Source organism: Gekko japonicus, unplaced genomic scaffold (assembly GCF_001447785.1).
Source record: "Gekko japonicus isolate JY-2015 unplaced genomic scaffold, Gekko_japonicus_V1.1 scaffold618, whole genome shotgun sequence".
NCBI lineage: Eukaryota > Metazoa > Chordata > Lepidosauria > Squamata > Gekkonidae > Gekko > Gekko japonicus.
In genome coordinates, this window is record NW_015159726.1 from 771,071 (window position 1) to 783,711 (window position 12,641).

Sequence of the window (12,641 nt, forward strand, 5' to 3'; positions counted from 1 at the left end):
ATCTCCTTACTTACTCTGGACTGGCAGTTCCTCCTTCCTTCATATGTCCTGCATTCTTCAGTTTGTATACAGCTCGCCTTTCGGTTAAAGACCAACGCAATGTGAGAATTAAGTAATAACTGACACAGTGGGTCTGGCCCTCTTCCTCCTTCCCTAGCCCCCTCACCCCTGCACAAGAGGATGAGATGGGCAGGTCATGGATTTCTGCCCTGCTTTGACCTAGTGTGGGAGAGGTGAGGAGGGCAGCAACGTCTGTGTGGTGCCTCCACGGGGGGCGGGCAAGGAAGGCAAGCACTACTGCAGGGCAGATGGGAAAGTAAGGAAACGCAGTGGCTTCTCAATGTGCTTTGGTGCAGAAGGTGGAGGATGAGTGGTTGCCTATGGTGCCAAAAGTGCTTGGGCTGGCAAGGTGTTCTGGATTTCTGTGCCTCTTAGGCACACAAAGGCCTAGTTCAGACTAAGACCGCTACACACAGGGAAAGGGTGTTTAAACCTTCTTCTGCAGCTGTGGCTCAGTGGAAGAGCTTCTGGGGCATTTTTTTTAACCTTGATACATAACATTTTCTAGGGCAAAAAACTGCTCTAACTGTAAGGTAAAGGTTTCCCTTGCTCGAAAGCCAGTTGAATCCTACTCTAGGGGGCAATGCTCATCTCCGTTTCCAAGCCAAAGAGCGAGTGCTGTCCGAAGACGTTTCCGTGGTCATGTGGCCAGCATGACTAAATGCCAAGGCCCACAGAACACTGTTACCTTCCCACTAAAGCGGTACCTATTTATCAAATTGCAATTTCTTGCTTTCGAACTGCTAGGTTGGCAGGAGCTGGGGCCAGAGATGGGAGCTCACTCCGTCACATGGCACTTGGGTCTCAAAACTGCTGAGCTACAGACCTTCCAGTCTCCAACTGTACCCAACCACAAAGTTTAAAAAATCTAGTCCAAATGCAAAAATCAGCTGATTTGGCTGGTATTATTTTATATTCCAGGTGCTTTTTGTTTACGGGGGGGGGGGGGGGATGTAGTACTAAGAGGAAAGTGATATTCCTATAAGAGGAAAGTTACTTTGGGGATATTGTTTACTAATGTGCAGGAGTGACAGGTCCAAACAGAAGAAAGTTGTAGAGCTACTGCTTTATGCATTCTGAAGGGGGGGGAAAGGTAACTGGGGAGGAATTTCACCCCCGTAGGTTGCTAAACGAGTATTTTACCTGTATAATTGGGTTATAGGAATCTCCACTAATGCCCATAGTGTATTTACTTTTTCCCCTTTGAAGAAAAGTATATCGATGGTATATCATATATAATTAACAAAGGGATTTAGTAAGTTTTTCTTAAGTGTGAATGCTACAATTATGTAAATATATTGAGAAAGAAATCTTGAATGTAGGTGTAGGCTGCACATTAAACAAAAGCCCAGAGATCTCTTCTGTCTTGATTATTAACTGTGAACTGCATGTGAAAATATTATGGGATTAAAAACAACAATAATAGCACTTATACATTTTATTCATCAAAGATATTTATAGCCCAGTCCTCCACCAAAGAACTTTTGCAATAATCAAACGGGGCAATTGCTGCTGATTCCTGTTTTGTGTTCTGCACATGCAAACCAAGGAGGGGCCAAAACTCACTGGTCAAGGGTCAGGTCATAGGTAATACGAAAGGCCCTGGAAAGGCCTATGACCCTGGAAAGCCACTACCAGTCTGAGTAGACTGTATTGACCTTGATGGACCAATGGTTTGAATAAGTACAAGGCAGTTTCATGTGTTCAACAGGTCCCATTCTGCTGTTTTTCCAACAAGCCCCCCCCCCAATCTTAGGAGCAGCTTTTGGGTGATGCCTAGGAGTCTGTTGCCTCCTGGCACTGAGTAGAACCCCTTCTACTCATAATTCCTAGGAGTCAAGCCACTGTGTGCTCCCCTCTAGAATACTGGGTTTCTAAATGCCTATCCTACACTTCATCAAGGATATCAAAGAACTGAAGGAGGTAGGCCATTTTTTCAATTGATATAGTGTCATGCTGACATTCTTATTTCTCACAACGGTGAAAATACGAATGAATAAAACTAAGAAAATCTGAATCATCAATCCTGAGACTGATTTTCTTTATGACAGATTGAAACTGTATTTTGTATGTACTTCAAATAGGCACTATTCATTGCATTTACAAGTTGTTTGACTGTTGATACTTTGGGGTCTGATGTTCACGCTTGTTTTTTGATTCTGTCTGCAACAGGGAGGGAAGGCGGCATAGTGTAGCCCGAACTCTGTGGGTCTTGGTAGCTAAGGAGGGTCAGTACTTGGCTAGGAGACCACCAAGGGAGGGGCTTTGCAGAGGAAAACAATGGCAAACAACCTCTGCTTCTCACTTGCCTTGAAAGTCTCTCGCCGAGGCTACCATAAGTCAGTTGCAAGTTGACGGCACTTATGTACATAACAGATGTCCAACTGGTTCTCAGGGCAGTTTACAGAAATAATCAGATCCAGATTACAAAATCAACAACAGGGAAGGGCATTCCACATTTAGGGTGTCAACACTAGAAGGCCCTGCTCTGGGTGTCCCCTGACCTGTTCCACTTCAGAAAACGAAGGAATATAAAGCAGTCTCCACTGAACTTCGTGAGTGTCCCAAGCACTTCAGGTGTATATACTCAGTAATCATTACAACCACCCTGTAAGATTAGCCAGTATTATTATCCCCATAATGCAGACAGGGAGAGCAAAAGCTGAGGCTGGGAAGCAACAGCTTGCTTAAGGACACCTACACAAGTTTATGGCTGAGGTGAGACCTGAGACTTACCTGTTTGGTTGTCATACTCTACCTCCACACCATGATGATGATGATAATCTGCCTGGCTGATTTCCGTACCTCTGTGGTGAAGGTTTTCAGTGAATGACAGGCAAGATACAGCATTAGTGGATCCTGAGCTATAATGGTTGTGTTCTGGAGATTGGGTGGAATCCTATGAACTGTGACCAGAGGGAGTTCATTGAATGAATCCCCCTCCCTGCAGCTTTTTGATATGACTCTTGAGAGTTGGGGAAGCCTCAGGAAAGGAGTGAGAGGCAAAGGGAGGGGCTGCACCAAGGAGGTAGAGCTTGCAGAAGCCTTCCCTTGCCCCCACCCACACTTCTTCTTTTGCATGAACTCTTGTTCTTTTGAAAGAAAAGCCCACACAATTTGAGAGGGTGTATGCTTTTCTGCCCCCATCTCTTACAGGAGCCTGCAAGGAGAAGGGGGGGAGAGCCATCCTGTCCATTTCTTCCAATCCAGGCCCACAGGATCCAATCCAGGCCAATAGCTACTGCAGGGCCCACAGGGCCTGGCCACGTAGTGGTTTTTATGGGCTTCCCTCCCTGAGCCTTGGCTCCCCCTCCCCCCGGATTGCCTGTCGGCGGGAGGATGAGAGCGGCACAAGCAGCAACAGAGGCGGCAAGGCTGGGCTGAGAGATGCTTGCCACCTAGCCCACCAGCAGCAGGTAAGCCCAGCCAGGCAAAGCAAGGAGGCAAGCGGGCACATTATCCAGCCTTGGCCAGGCGCGCCCGGCTGTGCTTCTGTGTGCCAATGCACCCACACACCGCCCCTTTGTGGCCAGGCCAGCCACCACACGCCTCGCCTCCACCGGAAGGGAGCTGAGGGGGGAGATCAGGCTGCCCCTGGTGTGCCAACGCGGGAAGGGGCACTGGGGCTCCTCTGGGAGGGAGGGAGCCAGATGCTGTATGCACCAGCCCTTGCTGGGGGGGAGGGAGGCTGCCCCCCGATTTAATTAGCTGGCGGCTCCCCCAAGGCCCCCTCACAAAAACGTCCCTAGCTACAGGACTGATCCAATCCATCATTATTTTTGGACCTAGGTTCTGTGTATCAGTTTTAAGGGAGAATGATATGTTGCTGTATGCACCGGGCTATAGTTCACAATGACCCCAAGGGGCTTAGGATCAGGTCCTACGACCTAAGGACCTTGCAGAGGACTTGCTCAGTGTCCTACAGCCGTATGACTGACCCGTTGCACAACTCCCTCTGCTCCTCCCAAACTACCATATAGAGAACAAGTCCTCTCCCACGCACATCCATTTCACAAGGAGGCTCTCTCCCCACTCACTCCCTTCTTAGCCACTCCACCCCAGGGCGAGATTAACCATCAAGCTGGGAAAGCAAGACAAGGCTGTACAAATGGCATTTGTTGAGCAATATCCATATAGTTGAATTGAAATGGATTTCAAAATAGCTTCTGTACTGGCAATGACCACCTCCACCACCTCCTTCAGCCACATGGTGAGTATCAAGGGATGCAGAGGAAGGGAGGATACAACCGCAGGCAAAACAAAAACAACATCTAGGTCTGGCAGGCCAGAAAGAAGGGAACAAGGGTTTAAATTAAAACTGGTTAGGCTATCTAAGGTAGGAGAACTGCCAAGTTATCATCTTTTTTATAGACAGAAGCTTTCTACCTTTTAAAAGCAGGACATCTGGTTGAAACAAAGGGTGCAGGGTTTTTTCCAATGCAGGTACGGCTTTGTTGGGAAATCTGTCTGTTGTGCAATTGTTAGGAAGAGGAGAGAAACAACAGTGGGGTTTGGTCAGGTAAGAGTCACTAAAAAAGTAAATGTCGAAGAAGGAAAGGAAGACAGCCTAATAGCCAGAGGAGAAAGCTATCACACGGATGATCCAAACAGTCCTCCAACTTTTTTTTTTTTAGTGTGATAAAAGCAAGCACTCTGGAAGGCAATAAATCACATGATAATAAATGTTGCTATCCAGTTAAGAAAGCCTGCTTCTTTTATTCCAGCATCATCTTAAAAGTGTCTACTGCATTTCAGCTGAGCTGAGCATGGTCCAAAACAATGCTGAGCTGCCCAATGACCTCTTCATAAGCCTGTCAGAAAAGAAATATGTCACCTACTTACCGTCACCCTACGGGTAAGCTAATCTTCAGGTTGCTCAGAGGTAAAATATCTCTTAACAAAGAAACAATTTACCAAAATTTCTGCAGCACCCCAAACTGAAAGGGTGGGTAACTGAGAAAGAATCTACAGAGCATTCTTAGAGATTATCATACCCGGTGTCCAATGTCTCCAATAGTGTGTATGGATGAATACACCACTGGGAGTTTCTGAAATAATTTTTCTAAACAAAACCAGGTACCAGTAGGTATGGATAGTAATACATAGATACCTTCCTCTGATCCATTCTTCATCTTCATAAAGTTCTGTGGAAATAAATAGGATACTTCTACATCAGCACCCCAAAGCTTGCTGGAACAGGACATCTGATGCAAACCCAGAAACTCCCTCTTCTAATGAGAAGTTCTCTGTTTACTTCAGTAGAGAGGAAACTCCAAAGACCTAAAGCAAATTAAGATTTATACCTCCGCTCAAGTGAACCAGGACACACAATCCTGATTGTGTATCACAGTGTGCATAAACATTCAACAGAGTCAATGTACTTTAAAAAGACGGGTTGTTAAGAGCAAGAGTCTACAATGTTCGAGTCACACATTTAGTCTCGCAAGAGATTATGAGTGTCCAAAAAGTCAAGATAGTTGAGGTCTCTAGGAGACCCTGGGTCATTCACACACACACTCAGTTTAACTTACCTCGCAGGATTGCTGTGAGGACAAAATGGAGATGGTGGAAGCTGCTTTGGGTCCGCATTAGGGGCAGAGGTTGCAAGTAAGTACAATTAGATGCTAAATGATGTTGGAGATGATAGCGACTGCCCAGCTGTTACCAAATTATTCAGCAAGATAAAATCCCACACAGCATGTGAAAAATCTTCAAAAGACATTGAGGGGCAATCAGTATAGCGGCTAGAGTATTAGGTCAGGATGGGCAAGATTTAGGCTCAAACTTTCATTCAGCCATGAATCTCAGTGGAAGACCTTGGGCCTGTCTCTCACAGCCAGAATTGTTCTAAAGATAGAACGGGGAGAGTTGTGTAGCCTGAGCTCCTTAGAGGAAGGACAAGTGCAAGATATAAATGTAATAGGCTGCTGAACTGGGAAGTATCTTTTCAACTAGCAACAGAGCAACAATAATTTATGGTATTACATATTTAATGTCTGCAGAATTTACATTAACTCTCAAGTGTAAATAAATCTACGTACCAAATAATGGAGATAGGAAATTTTGTCCTAACCTTTTGAGTTGCACAATCGTGAAGTAAAACCCAAGTGTCCACCCTGGAAACGCCTCAAGGTCTTAGGAGAAAGCACACTAAGAATGTTGTATCAGTGTGCTGCAGGAATAAAGAGGGAGAAAGGAAAATAACATGCTTACAACTAGGAACTAGAACTATAGAATATCACAATTCCATTGCATTAGATATGAGGCTGGAGCCTATGAAGCAAGCACATGAGGCGTTCACACCAGCTCTTCCCCCTCAGCACCCTGGAAAGCTGATTCTGTGGATCAGGGGACCCTCAGGAACACAGCAGTGTGCTGTACAGAGGGAGAGAGTGTGTGTAAGCTTTCCCACAAGCATTAAGCTTCAACCGTATCCCATGACACATCCCAGTCTTGGTGCCAGCAGCCCTCAAGCCTCAAGAACAGCTTTTCAGAGGGAGGTAGGAGGCTACTGGGGGAAGAAGGCAAGGTATGCCCCATGACCTAAAGGAGCCAAGCAACAGCACACTGACCACAAAATATTGTACACTTATTAGTTCATCAATTCAGCAAAGCATGTTAAAGAATTTATATTTTGTTTTTTGAAGTATGTACCATCACACCAGCATCCTTACTTCTCACAGCTGTGAAAATACAAATGACTGGAGAAAATCAATCATAAACCTAAGAACTTAAAACATTTTTCGTGCTTGGTAACAGGCTACATTGCCATTATATTGTTGAAATTTATACCAGAATTGTGTATTATCAGGCTATTTAAATTTTAAAGTAGATGGGAAACAAGAATAGGTTTTCTTGGCCTGGCAGTGGACAGAATAGAGATTTACATATTGGTTTTAAAGATAATACCAGGCCTGATGTAAAAACAAAGCCAGTCATCTTACCTGGACAGAGATTTAAGATACCTTTTAAACAACTAATCTCTGTGGCCGCATTTTCCTTTTTAGCAGAAATGTTAGAAGATTTGATGTATGCCTTTCCCCAACTGTAACAGACACAATCTTACACATCAGAATGGGGGAGGGGGGAATGCAGTCCATTTCACGGGTTGAACTTGTCACAACAAGCACTATGTATCAGTAAGAGTAGAATTACCACACACTCATTGAAAGGACAGGGAACTATGGTAGGGAAATGTCATCATTCTGTGATGTTACAGGTTGCAATAAGCACTGAATGATTACCAGAATGTGTGCAAAGAATGGAAACCCCATCAGCACATCCTCCATTTGTAGCAAATCAGTGCGGGTTACTTAACATACCCATTTCCTATTTTTTACTCCCCATCTCCCCCACAAGCCAAGCTCTGCAGAACCAAAACTGCATCAAGAAGTCACCACAATACAGTGTGTCAATAAGCTGCCCACCTAGTAGTAATTTTCTGATTAGGAGGAGTTAGTGTCTTGAGCAATGGAGCACATTAGTTTTCATCCAAATGCATACCCCCATCTCTTTTTTTTTTTGCCAAGTAAGTCTCAACTGATTTATGGTGACCCCCATAGGATTTTCAAGGCAAGACACATTTGGAGGTGGTTTGCCATTGCCTGCCTCCATGTCACAACCCTGGTATTCCTTGATCTCCCATCCAAATACTAACCAGGGCCCTGTTAATGAAAGAAAACATGAAATACTTATATTTTTTTCTCACGGTTGATGGCAACAGCAGGTCTGTTCCATTACAGAACAGCTATGGAAGAGTAGCATAATTTAATAAGCATTTTGATTCCAGCTTAACTGGTTTGCTTATCAGGTACTAACTTTAGTTGCCTGGTACCTGTGTATAGTTGTTCTAAAGAACCAGCTGCACAGACAGCAGTATAATAGAGCCAGAGAAGGGCCTGGGTGATTAGAGTTGTACTCTGTTCCTTTGAGGAGTTCAGTACCTTAAACTGTGGGGACTACAGTTTCACATACAAGCAATGATGAGAGCCAGATGTTTACCATATTCTTTTAAAGTATTCCCTAGATGTAAGACAGGTCAGAACTAGCATTCTTCTGCTGAATATGAACAACAGGACTGACAACAATCCACTATTTTGTCTTAATGAGTGTACCAGAGAAGTTTTTTCTTAAATCAGGCATATGCAGTGTTCCTTCTAAGCTGTGTTAGTGTGAACAAGCTCAGTTTTTTAGCCTACAGCTCACACATTTTTGTCTCATTCAGAAAGGATGGCTCCAGAGCAAACAAATTTATGCAGCAGCCAAATAGCTCACTCACAACTTTAATGCCAGTAGCACACAAAGTAGAATTTTTGCCCACAAGACTCCACAGTTTAGAGGGAGCATTGGGCGTATGTACTTATTTACAAGCTTGAAATACTGGCTGTGCATCCATCTGTAAGACCAATTTTGGAGAACCACGTCTATTGTTAATGAATCAGTCTTGAAGATATTTCTGCTCACCAATATTCTCCTATGATTCTAAAGAAGGTAGCTAGAAAAGACAACCTTACTTGAAAAGTATTTTGATTTAAATCACTTACGAAACTTCAAACAGATTTTTAAAGTAATTTATTGGAAATAGTTCTTCAATTACAAACAAGCTTTCTCATTTACAGAATGCGCTGACAGCAAAGGGTAAGAAATATAGCCTCCCAGTCACTTGCCTATGACAAACATAACCCTGCAGGATCACAGAATTGCTTGCCTTTTTAACCTTTCACTCAGCCCTTTGAATTGTGTATTTCCGTGGTCCGGTTAGCTGCTTAAAAAGGCATTCTCTGAGAGAGTACCTGACTTCATCTTTACCTTGTTATGCTTTGCAACAAGGAGATGTTCTTAGTGTGGCAAAGACATATCAATTTTATGTCTGCTACCCTGTGAAAACGCAACTCATTTAGTCTTTTACACTGTTCTGCTGACTTCTATGAAATTCACATGCTGTACAGGCTAAAGAAATAAGCTTGAGTCACAGCAATATAAAAATGTGGATATAGCAGTATGTTTTTAACCTGCTAACTTGTTCAGCTGAACTGTGGTACACCAGGCTGCATGCATGTTAATGCTGTCTGGACTACTATGAATTATAGTATTATGGCACAAGTCACCATGTGATATTTTGCACTCACACCCCACCTTTGTTCAAATTGTTCCTGAAGGTTCCAACCACCCCAACCAAGGAATGACGATGTAAGAAACATCAACAGTGAAATACAATATACAACAGCTAAACATTGTGAAACGTCAGTCTCAAATGCATCAGAAAAGTTTGCTCCTTTGTGTAATCTATGGTCAATTAAAAGCATTGCTTTTACACTAAACTGCTTCAATAACCAATGTCCCAAGAAGCATAGGATAAGGTCTTCCACTAGTAACCATTTGAAAGTTGAGATGCCACATGCTAGAGTAAAACTAAGCTACACATACATAAGATGTTCTTTTCAGATAAGCAATAACACAGCACACATCCGTTAACCAAGCTGCATGAGTGCGCTTTGAACTAGTCATACAATCACTATCGATAAGCTTAACTTTTCCATTTTAAATAAAACCACTTCCATCTATACAGAAGATTAACAAAGATCAGTGTTTACATATGATGCAGTTACTAAGTATCTACACTGCCTATGCTTTCATATTAACATAAAGCATGAGTTTGATTCACAGAATAAGTAGGTCCACGATTGTAAGTTAACAATAACTCTTTATTGCTTTATACATGTGACGCTTTTTCAAGGCACTGTGGCATGGACTAGAAAACCTGGAATGACTTGTGAAGGAACCTGGAATGACATATGGTCAATATGGAAAGTTCTTCATAAGCAAGACGACAGCAAATTTAAATTCCAAGTTATCAAACATCAGGAATGAGAGTTCATAGTTCACAGGAGAAAAGTCTTGTTTAAAGATCAGCTTCTTCACATGCCCATCCTGATACTCTGAATAATCTGAAAAATAGCTGCAAAAGGAAGCAGATTTAGATATTGCTAGCCAAGAAGTTTGTCAGGTGATACACATAACTCTAAAATGGTCTTCCCTGACAAGGCCCTGCCATTGAGTTCGAAAAAAATCCCATGTTAAAATTTTTTAAATAGATAGATAAAGAAGTAGAAAGATAACTATATACTACGCCATATGGCAAAACAACTCTCCAGTTTTCTGGAAGCAACATAGTTTGGCCACTGCAAGAAACAGCATGCTAAACTAGATGGAGCACTGGCCTGATCCCACAAAGTTCTCTTTAGATTGCTAACTGGAATTTTATTTATATAACTTGAACAAGCTAGAATTAGTGAGATAGATAAGTTCTACTTCTTTGACCACTATAATGTGCAAAACTGCTATTTATGGTTTGCATACTAAATATTTCAGCAGAAGTTAATAAACTCTGGGAAGTGATAAGTCTATCACACAAAATCAGCTACAACCCCACAATGTTTCAGACCTTCATTTATATCTTATTTTGCCAAGCTACAAATGTGTTTATTATCTTTTGACCAACGATAAAAGTGATACAGCCTCCTTACATGATTAGTAACAAGCAACCAAATTCCCACATATCAACAAAAGTTGAGGCCAATAAGCTTGGCAAACAGGTGAGCTATCACATGGTAGTCTTAATAACAGTGTTCAACCAGATTATGGAAACCAAGCTTTTCTTTTTTTTATCATAAGCCACCTGGTGAATGGCAAAACCCCTTTCCATATAATTTTGATATTCAAAAGAAGTGAACTTGAAACCACAAAGCAATATATTCAGACCTGGCTTCACAGGAAGTAAAACGCTTAAGACAGCATTCTGAAACTAACATTCTAAGTGTTTTCACAGTGGAGCGTCTACTGTTCTGTGGTTAAGAGTATTCGGCTAGGACCTTGTAAAGTGTACCCTGAAGCTCATGGGGCACACTCTCAGCCTAACCTACCTCAGTAGTCTGTTGTGAGGATAAAATGGGGAGAGCCAGGTATGCCACCCCAATCTCCTTGAAGGAAGGAAGGACAGGATACAGATGTCATACTCCAGGTGCAGAAACATTCAAAGAATTTGTACTGTGCCGTTTATAAACACACACCATCAGAAGATTAAATGTTACAACAGTTATTGCTTCACCTTGTCTTTACAAGAACGGAGCAAAAAGAGAGCCATATTGGGGAAAAGCAGGTTGGGAAACGGATGCGGGTGGGGGGGAGAAGAGGAGGACGGTGGAGCTGGCGTGGCACAGCGCTGAGAGCCTTGCACGAACATCTGGGAAAGCAAGGTTCAGGTGCTCACCGGGCCACGAAGCTCGGGAGTCTGTTACAAAGACAAAACGAGGAGGAGAAAACCACACAGACACGCGCGAGCGCGGCACGAAGCTCCGCAAAAGGAGAGCAGGATCAACAGACACTAGATAACTACGGGGTTTTTTTTCCCCACAAGAAGAAGAGCGGGTTTCTGGCGACTGTCGGTGTCCCATAAGGAAGACGTGAAGGAGACGAAGCAGCAGCTGTCGCGGGGACGTCCTCGGTGGCTCGCGCTCTTCCATTACCTCCCCACCCACCCCCCGGGCCGGCCAACAGCTGGTGCCCCGCACTTACCCGACCCGCAGACCACGAAGATGAAGAGAGCCAAGAGCCACGGCCCCACCGACGCCTTCTCCTCGGGCGCGTTTCTCTGTGAGGGGGAAAGAGCCACCACGTCAGCCCTGCTCACGGGAAGGAAGGAAGGTAGAGTCCCGTGGCACATCCTCCCCCCACCAGCCCCGTCTTCCCCGGGAGGTGGAGACCCGCGCTCCCAACTGCTCCCCTGAAGGCCACCCCCTACCGAGGTCTTGGTGACGTTCCTGCACTGCGTGATGTTCTTGCTGTACTTCTCGTTGGCCATCCGGATCCGCTGCTTGGCCACCATCTTGGCTACCGGGGCTGCAGGAGGGAGGGAAGGAAGGGAGGAAGGAAGGGGAGTCCCGCGGCACATCCTCCCCCCAGCGGCCCCGTCTTCCCCGGGAGGCGGAGACCCGCGCCGCTCCCAACGGCTCCCCTGAGGGACACCCCCCTACCGAGGTCTTGGCGACGTTCCCGCGCTGCGTGATGTTCTTGCTGTGCTTCTCGTTGGCCATCCGGATCCGCTGCTTGGCCACCATCTTGGCTACCGGGGCTGCAGGCGCCGGCCACCACCGCCACAGCCGCCGCGCTCGACCAACGCCGCACCCGCCTGCTCTCGCCCCGAGCCCCCAGTCGCTCGCCGCCTGTGGCGCTGCTGCTGCTGCCGCTGCCACCGCTGAGGGAATGAGGCGGCTCGCTCTCTCTCGCTCCCTCCCTCCAGGCGAGCCGCCGCGTAAGCAGCAACTGCCCCTCACGCAGGACCCGCCCTCCGGAAGCACGTTACGCAGCGCCGGGAGAAGGGGGGGGAAATGAGTTTGAGGCCACGACCTGGAACCAGTCCTTCTGCCAAGCCCGGGGCTCCCTTTTTGGCCTCCTAAACTAGATTTAAACTCGCGACCGTTCTTAACCTCCCTGTGTCTGTCATCGCACTCTCCGCTATTTGGACCAATCGGGGCTCGGGTAGGAAACTTCGCCCGCCTCTCTTTGGCACGTGACTAGGGAAG

General features: G+C 45.1%; 1 protein-coding gene across 1 annotated transcript; it reads right to left on the bottom strand.

Moving 5' to 3' along the window:
* Positions 1–8,671: 8,671 nt before the first annotated feature.
* On the bottom strand, positions 8,672–11,944 carry SERP1 (stress-associated endoplasmic reticulum protein 1). The gene is made up of 3 exons (XM_015424359.1): positions 11,861–11,944; positions 11,635–11,710; positions 8,672–10,018 (listed from the first exon to the last, which is right to left on the bottom strand). Exons 1-3 carry the CDS (start codon positions 11,942–11,944, stop codon positions 9,978–9,980), a joined length of 201 nt encoding a protein of 66 aa, XP_015279845.1. The 3' UTR covers positions 8,672–9,977.
* Positions 11,945–12,641: the final 697 nt, after the last annotated feature.

Coding starts and splice junctions, on each gene's coding strand:
- SERP1 (XM_015424359.1), bottom strand. CDS start 11,944: ATGGTGGCCAAGCAGCGGATCCGGATGGCCAACGAGAAGTACAGCAAG. Junction 11,711..11,860: donor GGAACGTCACCAAGACCTCG/GTAGGGGGTGGC, acceptor TCCCCCTCACAG/AGAAACGCGCCCGAGGAGAA. Junction 10,019..11,634: donor CTTCGTGGTCTGCGGGTCGG/GTAAGTGCGGGG, acceptor TTCCTTTTGCAG/CTATTTTTCAGATTATTCAG.